We start from the raw sequence: 15,813 nt of genomic DNA, 5'->3' as shown, positions 1-15,813 counted from the left end.
AAAGTAACAAAGCATTTCAGAAAGAGAGAACATCAAACCAGCAATCAAACATGGTGGTGGTAGTGTGGAAGCTCTGGGGCTGCTTTGCCGCTTCAGGACACGGAAGACTCGTGATAATTGATAGCCTGACAGAAACACACCAGCAAACCCATCTCTGAGCGGCTAAAAATAAAAAAATGAAAGTTTTGAAGTTTGAAGGTGAAAGACTCGTTGGCAGTTATTGCAAACACTCAATTGCAATTCTTGCTGCGAAGAACCCTCAATAGATTAAAATAATTATTTAAAAACTGCAGTTTTTATTTAATTGGGTTCTTTTTGGCTAATAAATTTAAAAAAAAAAAAAGAAAAAGAAAGAAATCAGGAAACAGGGTAAATACTTTTTCACAGAAGTTTAGTTAAAATGAACGGCCAGTATAAAAATGTCAAAAGATACTATGTTTATTTTAATTTCAAGATTTAAAACTCCCACAGACGTGGAGTCAGACATGAAACGGTTTGTGTCATCAGAAAGTATTTGTTCTCTCTCACGTGCTGGTTTGTTCCTGCAGAAGCTGGAGGAGCGTTTCAGGATCAGCAGGAGGGAGCTCATATCATTCGAGTTCACCATCCTGGTCGCCCTGGAGATGGCGCTCTACCTCCCAGAGAGCAAAGTCATGCCACATTTCAGACGGTTGGTGCAGCAGCAGCAGGTATAGCAGTGCCTGGCTGAGCAGCACTGCAGCACGCTTCTCCGCCTCTGCAGAGAACCTCAGCACCTTCGAGCTCCAGCACTGTGACGGATCAGTCCTCGTGATGCCTGGCTCAAAGGCTCAGACGCCACCCAGAAATCATCCTCCTCCTTCCTGCGCACTACATCAGACTTCAGCCACGCTGTCGTGGCAGCAAACGGCTCAAAGACGTCACTGCAGAGGAAAAAGTTCCCTTCCTCTCCTCCGTGAAAAACCAAAGTGATCACACACTGTGACTGACGGTTCAATCACTGGAGGTCAAATCAAAATCAGGAAAATTCAGGTTTTCTTCCTCCAGCATTATTTTTATAGTGTAGGCCATTATAACTGTGGGTTTCAAAAATGTGCAAAAATGTACATGTAAAAAGAAAAACAAAAACAGACTGTGCACCTTGAAAAAACAAAAGATGAAAAACAAACAAAAGACAGAGGGAGAAATTTGCTTTGAACAAAACCAGAACTGTCTGACTCTGAAAAAGCTTTTCTCTAAACTCTGTTTTTTAGGTTCTTTATTTTAGCTTTATTAGAAATATTACGAGTAACACTGACACACATGCATCATGCATCAGATAATCATATTTTTTACGGCTGAAAATAGTGCTGAGTGTTTTCAGCGACTGTAGCTCAGATACAAACCGTTACGAGGACGCTGCCAGTGACTGAAAAAGGCTGCGAGTTCTGTTTTTGAGAAGAGCAGCAGTGTGGTTTCTTTTCTGGTTTGCTTCTGCTTTATCCTTTATCCTCATGACTTCATGCAATACATTTATTTCATGAAGTCAAAATTTTTCTTCAAGCCTGAACATGTGGCTGCTTTTGCTTCAGCCTGTATTTCTTTTGTAAGGTTTATCCTGCCCTGTAATCAGGATATTTGCTCTCAGTCTCTCCGTTTCTGTGTTGCCAGCTTTACATGCAGCTATCTCTATTTTGACTTCATGCCGTTCAGAGAGTGCAGACGTCCTTTTAAACGAAGCTGTGATGGGGGTTAGTGTTGGTACACAGAGCCTCTATAACATATGAGACAAACGCTGCTGTGATGCTCACTCGTCTCCAGCTGCTTTGCTTCTGTTTGTTATGGACTGCAGTTAAAGGCTGTCTCACTCTGACGATTGCAGTTTTTGCATTCGCTCCAGTTTTTGGAATAAAACGTGTCAGAAGGGAAAACAGTTTTTCTTTTGCACGCGCTGCATGTTCATGGGCTGCATTATCTGAAACGAGCAGCAACACAACTGAAAACCACAGACGACACTGACCTGGTTAATAATAGGAAGAAACATGAAGCGCTGACTGTAAGACTGCAGTTTACAGAAAGGACATCAGAATGTGTCTGTCACACTAAACATGGAGCATTAACAGATACTTAAAAGTTGCAGTTCTGCAATGATCATTTACATTTTTAGCACAGATATTCCTGGAAACTGAAACTTGAGCATCTGTTTAAAGTGAAGCGCAAACACATTCATGATGTTAACAGCAGGAACTCGCTGTGGCTACTGACTTCCTTTTTCTGCACTATTAACACTGCAGTTCCTGAGTGTCTGCTTATGAAATACCTTAGAAACACACATCGCTCAGTAGTTTTCTTTTCATTGTATCGTAAAGGGACAGATATTTAACCAAACTGAGGCCTCCAACAGGACGTCTGTTGAAGTCTGGTGTCAGGACACCAGTGGAAGATTTATAGGAGACTCATTCATGTGGACTTCATGTCCCTTTTCCAGCCTTTGTTGAAAGGAGGCTTCAGAAACACTTCCTGTTGAGCCTCAGTTGTTTTTGCACTTTGCCTTTTAGCATCACAGTCCTCAGACTTTATTTTATCACCAAGTAACAACAGTATATAATATTTTTCTACATTTAAAGTAACTTATTGTAATGATGTGTATTTAAAAACTGCCTGATAATAATTTATTACTAATAATCCTGTGGATGAAGAATCGTATCTCCTTTGAACCTGCAGGTGTTTTATCCTCTCACCAGATAATGTTGGAAACATGATTGTTCATCCTGAGATTTCCACGTTCTTCCACTCATCTTATTTTCCTTCGTGTGTTTATGGACTTGAGTTTTATAGATGTCAGAGCAAGAGAGCCGAATGAGTTTGGACCAGGGTTCTGCTGTAAGACCCCAAAGAGTTTGGATACGATCCGTTTGGTTTTTGGAAAAGCCTAAAACTTTATCTCCTCCTACCGTAGCTCTTGTTGTCCTGAATTAGCCAAAGTTTGTCTTTCTAACTCGCAGTTCATGTGCTTTTAAGACTGTGTTCACCCGTAAATGTTATTTTCTAATAAGACTGATCTGATCCCAGAGGCTTCGTGTTAATATCATGTGTAAGTGAGGTGTGTGACTGCAGCCGTGCATGTCGTGTGTGTGTTTAGTACACATGTGAAGAGCTGTGGGCAGACAGACTGCACAGCCAGTGTAACAAAGAAGAAGCAGTGAATGCTGCTTGTTAATTCAATTTGAAATCTTTGAGGTTTTTACATTTTACATTTCAATCCATCATATTTTAATTAATTTACAAACAGGATGTAAACAACACTGGAGTAGCATCAAGTGAGGGTTAAATGTGTTTATTTTTATATGAAGAATTATTTCACACATGGGCCTGGAGTCAACTTAGACTAACATGGAACCAATGTGACGTTCACTGTGACAAACGACCCAAATAAAATCAGTCTGCTCATTGAGTTTAACCAGCAAAAGCATTAAGATGTATAATTTGCTGATGAAGCAATCAGACGTTGGACTGCTCCAGTAAAGACGTGTTTTACAGACAGTGAGGAAGAATCCACACTCAGTGACTTGCTCTGAGATGCTTCAGTTCTTCATACGTACCTAACAGGATGTAGTAAACAGCAGCACTGATAAAGTCAGAAAAATGTTCAAAACTTCGGTCAACTTAAAGATAAGAATCTGCTTGAGAGTAGAAACGGCACGTGAGCTTCCAAAATCATCTTCTCTACATTAGAGATTTGTGATATTGACTCTATGCAGCTTTTATTCTGTCATCCTCCTCTTCCTCCGTTTGTTTACCTCTAATGTGCCACAATAAAATTTTTTACCTGTCACTGTTATTTAAATGTCACATTAACATTTTGTATTTAGTTTGAGTGCTTACTATCATTTTATTATTCTTTGAGCACTGCGGTGCTGTAAAGGGAAATATTTACCAAGTGTTTGTTTTTGTTTATATTTACCTTTTTTACCTTCTAAGTTCTCTGTTAACTTAAAAAAAATTGTAATTTTTGTTGACAACACAGACGAAGCACGCAGCAGTTCAGCAGCGTTGCAGTCGAGGCGTCACATAAGTTAAAGCCACAGAAATATTTTTGTTGCTACTTTTGCATAAATACATTTAATGATCCAACACAGTTGAAATAAAGAGGCGAGACTAGTTAAGACGTGTTGCATTGAATTGATTTGCAACTAAGGTAAATATTCTTTGTATGAGGAAGCTGAGCTCAAATACTTCCACTGCACAAGTGAAGGAAATGTGTGTGTATTGTAATATTTATAAGATATTTTGTAAAGGATAAAGACCATACACTGTTAAAATGCCAATGTTTGTTTATTTTCATTAAAATATGTAAATTACTGCATCTCTTCATTTTTTTGTTGTTGTTTAGGTATAAAGTTGATGTTAATTTGTTACAGTTAATTATTTAAAGAACAAGTCTGTAAAGGAAAAACAGTCAAAACACTGATACATGTGCAACAATAACTTTATACATTGTGATTCCACGGCAGCTAAATATTTCAATATATATCTCCAACTACCACATGGAAGCTCATGTCGGGCATCACAGTGGCTAACATGAACGGGGCACAGAAATGACTTGGCAAGTATACCGGAGGAGTGAAACACCAGCTACTGGTGGACGAAACAGTCGCCCAAGACTGCAAGACCAGGCTCACCAACCTGTGCACTGCCTGGATTAACTACAAGAAGGCCTATGACTGGATGCCCCACAGCTGGATCCTGGACTGCCTAGAGTTGTACAAGATCAACAGGAACTCAATGGGGATGTGGCGTACAACACTGGAGGCCTACTTCAAGCCAATAGCATGTTACCATAAAGTGTGGGATCTACCAAGGAGATGCTCTGTCCCCACTGCTGTTCTGCATAGGCCTGAACCCTCTCAGTGAGATCATTGACAAGACTGGCTACGGATACCGACTACAGAACGGAGCAATTGTCAGCCCATCTTCTACATGGATAACATCAAGCTGTATGAGTGAATGAGACATCGATTCACTGATGCACTACCAGAGGGCAACACTGCAAACATCGAGGACAGCTACAAGTATTTGGGAATCCCACAACCAAATGGAAACAGTGGAGAGGCCGCTAGGAAAGCTGCAACCACCAAGTACCTGCAGAGGGTCAGGCAAGTCCTGAGGAGTCAGCTGACCGGTAAGAACAAGATCCGGGCTATCGACACCTACGCCTTGCCCGTGATCAGGTGCAGGCTGTGTAAAGATCCCCCTGAGACAATCCAGCACATAACAGCAGGGTGTAAGATGCTAGCAGGAAGTGAATACATGGAATGCCATTACCAAGCCGGAATAGTATACAGGAACATCTGTATGGCCTGAAAGTCCTGAGGTCAAAATGGAAGATGCCCCCCTAGGGTGGTGGAGAATGACTGAGCTAAGATCCTGTGGGATTTCCAGATACAGACAGACAAATGGGGATGGCCGGAAAGAAAAGTGGTGGACAAGCAGAGAAAGACGGCCATAGTGATAGATGTAGCAATATGACAGCAACATCAGGAAGAAGGAACACGAGAAGTATTAAGGGCTCAGAGAAGAGCTAGAGAAGATGTGGAGGGTGAAGGTAACGGTGGTCCCAGTGGTAATCGGAGCGCTCGGTGCAGTGACTCCCAAGCTAGGAGTGGCTCCACCAGACCCCAGGAACAACATCCGAGATCTCTGTCCAGAAGAGCGCAGTCCTGGAACAGCAAAGATGGATCTGCGTAGGACCCTCAAGCTCCGAGGCCTCTGGTAGAGGACCGCCCGCCTTATATCCAGTTGTTTTTTCAACTTTGTGTGATTTTTAAGCTTCGGAATGGAAATGAGGGAGCAATATAAAACTATCCTCTCATGCATGAAAAATTAGCTATAATAACCTGTTTTTTGTCCTCTGTACAGAAGGCTGAAAATCTATTTCTGCTATATTTGGGTCTGCTATGACTGACTTGTGAAGAGTGAAACAATCGGTCATAGTAACACCACATGAAGTAGTTTATTTATCTGCATGCTGTGGCTTTTCTCAGCTAAACGTCATCTGAAAGAGGTGAAATGTCCGGGCTGACCTAATCACTCTGCAACATTCATCCTCACACAGCGGTCTGTACATTAACTTTCTGCAGTCTCAACTGCTAAATGCAATGATGGAATACTCCAAAGACGAGTACAGAAGGCTGGAAGTCTTCAAAATGCACAGTTCTCTTCTTATTGGATCTGTGCTGTAGCATCATACCATAATGCTAACATGTGCTATTATAACTGTGGTATTGCAACATTCTTTAGTTCAATGTTAAGCTAAAATAAAAGTCACTTTATCCCGAGGCTGACTCCACGTTTAACTTCAAAACATGTCAAAAGCAGAAAAATAAATAAACTTTTGTATCAGTTGTGTTGAGCTGTTGTCCACTGAGAGAGTTAAGACTTCATCCATAGCTTAAGTCCTGATGTAGTTCATACTGATGTAACAGTAGAGTACAGAGGAGGTGAAGCATCTTTGGTGTGGTTGGTGGTGCTGAGGTCCTCTGAAGACTTGGAGTAGACGACATCAGCTGTGTTACCACAGGGGGCGGCGTTTGTGTCAGGACTGTGGGAAAAATCCACCTCAGCGTAATAGAGACTATGCGAGTTGTCTTCAACCTGGGATACAAAAGTGAGATCAAACTTTAGAATTTGAGTTTGTTGTCTGAGAACAGATGAATTACTTCACTACACAAACAGTTGCCTGCTTTATGGCCTCAGCTTAGAATCACAACACAGTTTTACTCACGTTGTTCTGAGCAGAGGTGACGAGGCAGTAGATGCCTCCGCTTTCATCTCCACCTGAACGGGGACCTTTGGCGTAATCATAAACTGAAGACACTTTTACAGGAGGTGACCTGCTCGCTACGTCACCCTCTCTGATCTCTTCATACAACCTGTCGGCCTGCAGCAGGAGAATAAACCAGCTGACAGATGCAAAGCAAACAATAATGAAGCTGATGTGTGTCACAGGTCCTAAAACTCACCTCTGTGTCCGTTTCCACAGGAGGTCCTGAAAAACATGCAGCTCAGAAAATAAACGTCTGTCTTTAAGGCACATTACAGGAAGAAGAACCTGAGGAACTAAACTCAGGAACGATATGAAGAACTTCATATGAACTACAGTTAGATAAGACACATGACTGATAAAGAATCAAAACTATATCAATCAAATCTGCTACCACCAGTTTCTGTTGTGAGTCATAAATGAACATCCGGTGCTCTTTTTACAAACAGACTGAACTTCAAAGGTGAAAACAGCGTGACAGAAACGTCACACCTGACTTAATTCATGCAAACTGGGACATTCTGAGCTGAGACAGATCAGCCATGGTGCCATGTTTCCCTGTGTTTTATGGTTATTTGATAAAACTGTAATTTTGAAGGATTATTTTTGAACATATCCAAGTGAGACTGTGTTGGTGATCGTCACCATCCGATCAGTAACACCTTTCAGTCCAACGGTCTGTTTTCACAGCAGCTCTGTCAGTCTGAGATTATCTGGTGTTACCATGACGTAGACACACTCTCATCGTGGTGACTGGATCAGAGTTACGCTGATTTTATACAAAAAAAAGGTGGAAAACTGGGAAAGAGAAAAAATCTTTTCTATTTGGTTGTTGTGTTTAAATGGTGATAAAAAATTATACTTTGTCATCATAAACACCTTTTAAAGGCAGATTATTTACCAGTACACTGAATAAGGCAGCAGATTATAGCGTACATGCTACGTTTTGACATTTCTATTGTTTGACAGAATATTAAATCTGTGCCTCACCTCTGGGTTTAGTGGTCCTGCTCTTCATGTAGAAAATCAGCAGAGCTGCTGATAAGACGACGATCATAACGAGCAGAATCAGACCCACATAAATCAGAACATCTGCAGGAGTTTAACAGAGAAGATTTCTTTTACTCACAGTGTAACCATGTGGCCTCCAGGTCTGTTCATCTAGCAGTAAAGTTGTGCACATACAGAGTAACAAGTTGTGTTGCAGAAGGCAGAAATGTGCTGATCACAGTCTATATCTGTCTCATGCAGTGCTGCTGTGAGGAAGTCAGCCATGTCCTCTCTCAGCTGCTGTGGTGGAAACTTATTTCTCTTTATTTCTACAGTTTTTCTCTTTTACGTCACTAAAAGATCAGAGTGATTCATCCACAGCTCTTAATGTGTCATTCTTGTGTAGTTCACTCAGTAATGGATCTTCATCACATGTAAATCTGCATACATCTAAAAATCTATAACGTACCTGAACTTCCAGAGGAGGCTGATGAAGGTGTGGAGCTTCCTGAAGTTGAGCTTAAACTCTGTGCTGTTGGTGGTGTGGAGGCTGATGAGAGAAACACTGAAGCTGAAAAAGGTCTCAGAGTCCCGTTTGGTGTTGAAGTGGTTGAAGCTGTGAACAATGAAAGCATCAGAGTCATAATAAGACCACTTGAAGCAGTTTATATATCTGCATGTGACTGACGTGGTTATGGGCTGTTTGACAGCAGAACTGATGAAACTTGATGTTTCAGATAAATATAACATCTGTAGGTGATTTGAAGGAAAAGTAGCTGCTTTTGAGACGTGAAGCTTCTGTCACACCTTCAAAGACAAACACGACTGTTAGCAGAAACTCACCTTCTGTGACAATCAGCTCAAAATCAGAGTTTCCATCTGTCAACAAGACTCTGTCCAAAGAGCACCTGTACCGTCCTGAGTCAGACTGTTTCAGCTGTGTGATGCTCACATACAGAGTATATGACAGAGTGGATGTTTTTTCATATTCAATGCTGTATCTGCCGTTCTGAGCTGCATCATCAGATGTTTCAACAAGAATGTTTCCATCTTCACATTTTTCCTTACAGAAGAGTTTCCTGCTTCCAGACAAATAAAAGTTGCACGCAACTGTGATGTTTCCTCCTTCCTCTGCTCTGTGAGGGAGAGTTTGTGCTTTGACCAAACCAGTGTTTCCATCCTGAAGTGCTGCTGAAAGGATGAACAATCTTTAGTTACAATCTTACTATAGATTAAATGTGACAGATGATTATTAATTTGAACTGATGACAGAAGTTCAGTTAACTTCATTTTTCTGTTTTTATTTGCAAACAGCAAACTTCCTGTTTTATACACAAACACAAAACATCTGATGTGGAAGATTCAGAGTTTAAGGTTGTGAAAAAGATTTATTATTATTAATCTTTGATGACATCATCATCATCACCATCATCTGTTTCTATGTTTGCATGTGAAATGAGTGTTTTACATCTGCTGCTAAACATCCAAACGTTTCAGTTCAAAAAGAAATGAAACACAGAGTGCTGTTTCATCAGTGTTGTAAGTCTGTCTCTCAAAGAGGAGGAAAAGTATTTGATTACAGATTCTGTCTACAACATAAAGTAGAAATTTTGGGGATCAAACTGGTGTGAAACAAAAAAATTTGCAAACTGCAAGAAACAAGTTTGTGGAAACATTTAAATTTCACATGTTTATACATTTCAAGGAGTTTTCTTTTGCTTTCAATAAGCTGCATGTTTGATTCATTTCCAAACTTCACACTATGTTTAACCACAGAAACCAGTAACTATGACAGAGAAGAAGTGAGTTGTAAAACTGAGCGATTACCTACAAATGAAAATAAAATGGAGACAAATAAAAGTTAGAACAGAGAAAGTGACAGAAATAAGAAGAGAATTTACTCACTGAGGAAGATGAAGCAGAGCAAAGTGTGTTTCATCTCAGAGCTCTGATGGTTTAATGCTGCTTCAGTTCTTCTTCACTTCAAACCAGGAACTTCTTACTTCTCTTAATGACGAGGTCACGCCTTCAAACCACACACACACACACACACTCCTTCTCTCTCACCAGTCGGGGTGAGTGATGCGATCCTAAATCCCTGCAGTCTGAGTGTGTGTGCAGGTCTGGATCCTGGAGGTCACGCTGGAAGGATCCATCTAGTGGAATCTCTGGACTCTCTTCATGGAGCTCATGGCTCAGTAAAACAGCTGACAGAGACACGGAGCATCGTTGATCACATGAAACCGGAACTTGTGCGATTTTAGCGGCTTCTCCCGAACATTCATCTGACTGTTAGGGGCCAGCTGATAAACGTCAACAGCTCTGACTCAAGGACAACTTTGATGGAGCTAAACTTCAGCAGACGAGACAGTTTCTGTCTCTAATCACGAGCATGTCAAGTTACCTGGAACAACGTGATGCAGAACTTCCTTTAAATTTCCAAAATAAAGGCTCCTGTTTGACTTAGCAGGAAGTGGAGCAGATAAAACTCTTTTTAGAAGACCAGTATGTATATTTAAATGGAAATAAATGGAAATAAAGAATAACTAGTTATTTAAGCCAGCCTGTTTCCAGCATGGTTATAAGAGGTGTTAGTTATAATACACTGTCAGTCCTGCAGATCAAACAGAACACTACATCCTACTAATTAATTTTTTCTACATCTAAAAATCAGCATAAAAGTTTTTTTTTTTTACCTACATTTGTTTAAGTAAATGTAGAAAAGTAAAAAATGTTATTGTTTGCTGGCCTGACTCCTGTTTACCTGTCAGACCTTCTGCACCCAAACACTCCACAAAGGTCTCTCAGATCAGCTGACCAGTCAGTCCTTGCTGTCCCCATGTCGAGACCGAAACATTGGGGGGACCGAGCTTTAGCTGCTGTGGCCACCAATTTATGGAATCAGCTGCCCCTCCATATCTCCATATTAGGCTGGCCCCAAGACTTGAAATATCTACATTTCTTTTAAAAATGTAAATTTTCTCCAAGGTGTGTTAGGAGTTAGCTTTTAGTAAGTTTTTATTTCGCTTTTGGCCGCTCTCAATCTTTTTTACTTTGTTAATTTCATTTATTGTATAAATAAAATACTCATGTTGTATTATAATCATTTTAATATTGAATGATTTTTTCATTTATGTATTTATTTTATTGTTATTTAACTTTCTTTGTCTGTTTAATGTATGGTTTCTAAACTTTTATCTGTTTTTTATAGGAAAGCTTTGGTCAAACATGTTGTTTTTAAAGTCCTCTATAAATAAAGTAGGATTGGATTAATTAATCAGATATTTGTAGAAAAAGTGAGAAACAGATGAAAAGTCCATCATGACGTGTTTTTGAAAATAAAACTGATGTGATCACAGGAAGACAAAGAAACATTTTCTGCTTTAATGAAAGGTTTTATTGGTTCAAGATATCAATTCACAGGAAAGATTTGATCATAAGCAAATATTAAGCTTTTGTAGACACAATAAAAGAGCAGAACTGATAAATCCAGAACAACCAAGTAAGTAAGTAAAGTAACATTTTATTTGTATTGCACCTTTCAAGATAACAATCACAGAAAAGCTAAAACATAAAAACACAAATCAACCAAAAGCAAGTTTAAAAAGATGAGTTTTTAGCTGTTTTTTGAATGAAAACACTGAATCCACAGATCTCAGGCTCAAAGGAAGGGAGTTCCAGAGTCTGGGGGCCACAGTTACAAACGCTCTATGATGAATGCATCAGAGAGCTGGGATAGGCCTGTGGTATAAACAATAATGACCACAGGCCAATCCCAGCTCTCATTCACATTATATTTACTTTATTGTATCAAATAGTTATTAATTTGTTTTTTTTTCTGGCAAGTGAAATGTTTCAGATTTTTTTTAAATTTATTCTGATCATAACGTGTCCTCTCTCAGCTGCTGACCTGCTGCGGTGGAAACTTATTTTTCATTTATTTCTACAGTTTTTCTCTTTTATGTCTCTAAAAGATCAGAGTGATTCTTCCACAGCTCTTAATGTGTCATCCTTGTGTAGTTCACTCATTAATGGATCTTCAACTCATATAAATGTACATATACACCGCGTTCCAAATCATTATGCAAATTACATTTTCCTCTGATTTTCCTAAGTAGTCGATTCAAATGACAGTCGGCACAACCACAAATCTCTTAACATGCTGATCACGCTTAAGTTTTTTCGAAATAGCTGAGTTTTTCATTACATGTCCAAGGCATTCAACTGTTTCATGCTTTTCAGCAGCAGAGAGATCATTTTTCCTTCCTATTGCTTGAAAATGGTGGTGTGCTCAATAATGCGAAACATCCTGCTTTAGTAGTTTTTCCTTTAATTGGGCTCACCTGGCAAACTAATGATAGGTGTCCGAGATTGATTTCAGTCATGCAAAGAGCCCTGAGACACAATTCCATCCATGGGTTTAATTGAAAAAAAAAACTTATTTAATCCTTAAACACAATTTGCATAATAATTTGGAATGAGGTGTATATAATCTATAACGTACCTGAACTTCCAGAGGAGGCTGATGAAGGTGTGGAGCTTCCTGAAGTTGAGCTTAAACTCTGTGCTGTTGGTGGTGTGGAGGCTGATGAGAGAAACACTGAAGCTGAAAAAGGTCTCAGAGTCCCGTTTGGTGTTGAAGTGGTTGAAGCTGTGAACAATGAGTCAGAGTCATAATAAGACCACTTGAAGCAGTTTATATATCTGCATGTGACTGACGTGGTTATGGGCTGTTTGACAGCAGAACTGATGAAACTTGATGTTTCAGATAAATATAACATCTGTAGGTGATTTGAAGGAAAAGTAGCTGCTTTTGAGACGTGAAGCTTCTGTCACACCTTCAAAGACAAACACGACTGTTAGCAGAAACTCACCTTCTGTGACAATCAGCTCAAAATCATCGTTTCCATCTCGAACCAAAGTTCTCTCCAAAGAGCACCTGTACCGTCCTGAGTCAGACTGTTTCAGCTGTGTGATGCTCACATACAGAGTATATGACAGAGTGTCTGTTTTTTCATATTTAATGCTGTATCTGCCGTTCTGAGCTGCATCATCGGATGTTTCAACAAGACTGTTTCCATCTTTACATTTTTTCTTACAGAAGAGTTTCCTGCTTTCACGGAAATAAAATTTGCACCCAACTGTGATGCTTCCTCCTTCCTCTGCTCTGTGAGGGAGAGTTTGTGCTTTGACCAAACCAGTGTTTCCATCCTGAAGTGCTGCTGAAAGGATGAACAATCATTAGTTACAATCTTCTTATATGTTAAACTAAGACAGATGGTTGTCACTGTGTTGTTCCTCTTCAGTATATGAAATAAATAATAATTCAGTGTTGCTTAAGGAGCTCTACTAAGATGTTCAGAAGGATAGAGAAAAAAAAATATTTGATTGCAGACTAAATGTACAATAAAAATTCAAAAAGTCATTTCTGGGGTTAAAAGTGAAATCAAAATGATTTGCACAATGCAGTGATGCAAAAGCAGAAGTTTGTGTAAACCTTTGAATTCGACGTATGTTTATATTTCAGGGTTTTATCTTTTTATAAATATTAAAAAGTGTCCTTTCTATGAGCTGCATGTTTGAGTGACTCTTTTCCAAACACTCAGTTTAATCACAGAACGAAATAATTTGTGTGAGAGAACAAAGAAGTGAAGCAAGTTGTAAAACCAGCTGATTACATACAAATGACAATAAAATGGAGACAAATAAGACTTAGAACGGAGAAAGTGACAGAAATAAGAAGAGAATTTACTCACTGAGGAAGATGAAGCAGAGCAAAGTGTGTTTCATCTCAGAGCTCTGATGGTTTAATGCTGCTTTGTTTCTTTCTTTACTGCAAACGAGGAACTTCTTACTTCTCTTAATGATGAGGTCACGCCTTCAAACCTCAGGATCAGGACTTTTATGAAACTTTTATGAAAAGTAAAATGTTAGATTATTTAAACAATGATCATGTTCAGAGAGCAGTTTCTCTGATCAGTCAGACATTAAAAACTAAACAAGAAACTAAACCAAGAAGAACAATAACAAAATAAACACTCACTAATAACCACATCAAAAAAGTGTTTTTTCATCTCGCAGTGATGTGCTGTTATACTTCTGCTGTGCATGCACAAAGTTTCACAACACAGCTTGTAAAGAGCTGCAAACTTCTGTATACAGGTACATGTAAGAACTGTGTGTATGTGTTGAGGATACATGATTGGCTAATATTGACCATTTCAACAGTTCACTGCTGCTTCCCCTTAATCCTCTGCAGCAGCATGTTTAGATGAGCTTCAGCTGATCTGCATGGACTGCTGGCTGAGCTTAACTCAGGATAATGTATTTTTAATGTTAAAATAGAGGATCATGTCATGTGTCATGTAAATAATCGTTCATTTGTTTCAATCTGCTCTACCATGATTAAGTGAAATTAAGTAGGGGTAATATTGAAGCAGGAGTATATAAACAGTGTTGTGGAGGTGAAGAGAGTGCCAGACAGAATCATGAAATTAAAGCTGGATATTGAAGCTGTGATGATGAGTGTTGTCAGTGAGTTTTCCCCACAGGCTGGATCTCAGTTAGAATAAAGAGAAATTCTGCAGCAAGTATGATTAAGTGTTAAAGAGTGCCACCGGGGGGAGAGAGTGACGACCGAAGCAGACTTCAGTGGACAATGGACAGACTTCAAGGGAACAGAGGCGAAGAGGAAGTGTGGGGTAAGTATGATGTAAAGGAGGGAAATGCAGGAGGGCACACGGTTGTTAATGGTGTGAAAATGATGGAAACGGCTGTAGTGAACACGCTTCAACCAGAGATGACTGATAATATACAGCTGTAGTGCTGAGGGAAACTGCCAAGCAGGAGCCGTAGGTCAGCGTGCCTGGGGGACCCGGTCAATCCGAGCCAGAGGTCAGCACGTTGGAGGGACAAGGTCCACGTCCAGCACGGCCTGCTCGGCCTGCACGTCCACGTCCAGCATGGCCCGTTGCAGGCCACCTGAGCTGCAACGCGGCCGCCACTGGACTCCACTATTTTGTGGGAACTATTTAGATACTGCTGGTGGATGCATGGTCGGATTTTGGGAGTATGAACCTGGAAGAGTTTTTTCCTTTTGTTTATTTTGGGAAGGCTCTAGCTCTCCGTGCTAGACCTCCCACCACCCACCCTGGGTTGGTCTGAACTCTGTTTTTGGTTGGTGATTGTTTTTGGGCCTTCGGGAGCCGGTCCTTAGAGGGGGGGTACTGTCAGCGACCTGGGTTTGAGCGACCCAGGGTCCCTGAGCAGTTGTGGACTTTTTTATATTTTGTGAAAATGTGTGTGCACTGCTCTGCTGTCAAGTTTTTTTGTTCTCATGCGTGTATGTATAGGGAGGTGTGTGTGTGGGAGTGGCTGTAGCCGGAAGACCACGAGGAGGATGCTTAATGGTGTGGTGAAGCATCCACCGACCGAGATGATTGAGTGAGACTCCATGTCAGTGTCTTGAGAGCAAAGTCTAAGTCAGTGTATGCCCGCAGGGGTAGTGTGCCTTGACAGCTGTGTCTATTGCATAGGTGTCAAACTCTGGCCTGTGGGCCAAATTTGGCCCGAGGGTCTTGATGGTTCCTCCTCTTCCTGCTCTTTCTTGGGTTTCTGCTGCCCGAGGCCAGTCCCTGGCCTGCTTCTTTCCGCTTAACATACACTCACTAATAACCATATACTTGGCGGTTGCAGCTTTCCTAACAGCCTCTTCGTGGTTCCCATTTGCCTGTGGGATCCCCAGATACTTGTACAGTGGGGCAAAAAAGTATTTAGTCAGCCACCGATTGTGCAAGTTCCCCCACTTAAAATGATGACAGAGGTCAGTAATTTGCACCAGAGGTACACTTCAACTGTGAGAGACAGAATGTGAAAAAAAAAAAATCCATGAATTCACATGGTAGGATTTGTAAAGAATTTATTCGTAAATCAGGGTGGAAAATAAGTATTTGGTCACCTCAAACAAGGAAAATCTCTGGCTCTCACAGACCTGTAACGTCTTCTGTAAGAAGCTTTTCTGTCCCCCACTCGTTACCTGTATG

The 15,813-nt window shown here is 40.4% G+C and overlaps 2 protein-coding genes across 3 annotated transcripts in view; one reads left to right on the top strand and one right to left on the bottom strand.

The window, feature by feature from the left end:
- cables2b (Cdk5 and Abl enzyme substrate 2b) overlaps positions 1-4,049 on the top strand; it is a 46,413-nt gene extending 42,364 nt beyond the window's left edge. Inside the window, exon 10 of the mRNA XM_085393205.1 lies at positions 549-4,049. Coding sequence (XP_085249331.1) covers positions 549-695 — 147 coding nt within the window. The 3' untranslated portion in view covers positions 696-4,049. The remainder of the gene's footprint in view (positions 1-548) is intronic.
- Positions 4,050-4,310: 261 nt separating this feature from the next.
- LOC146645807 (uncharacterized) lies at positions 4,311-10,160 on the bottom strand. 2 transcript variants are annotated; one of them, XM_085393206.1, is made up of 7 exons: positions 9,677-10,160; positions 8,615-8,962; positions 8,241-8,387; positions 7,772-7,873; positions 6,981-7,006; positions 6,743-6,898; positions 4,311-6,612 (listed from the first exon to the last, which is right to left on the bottom strand). In XM_085393206.1, the coding sequence occupies exons 1-7, from the start codon at positions 9,708-9,710 to the stop codon at positions 6,427-6,429; spliced, it is 999 nt and encodes a 332-aa protein (XP_085249332.1). In that variant the 5' UTR covers positions 9,711-10,160; the 3' UTR covers positions 4,311-6,426. The 2 variants fall into 2 exon arrangements, with proteins under 2 accessions (XP_085249332.1, XP_085249333.1); XM_085393207.1 differs by having other exon boundaries at positions 8,615-8,959.
- Positions 10,161-15,813: the final 5,653 nt, after the last annotated feature.

Source organism: Rhamphochromis longiceps, linkage group LG20, assembly GCF_057381845.1.
Source record: "Rhamphochromis longiceps isolate RC_006_pf linkage group LG20, R_longiceps_female_GT1.1, whole genome shotgun sequence".
Taxonomy (NCBI): domain Eukaryota; kingdom Metazoa; phylum Chordata; class Actinopteri; order Cichliformes; family Cichlidae; genus Rhamphochromis; species Rhamphochromis longiceps.
This window is presented reverse-complemented; position numbering and strand designations above follow the sequence as displayed.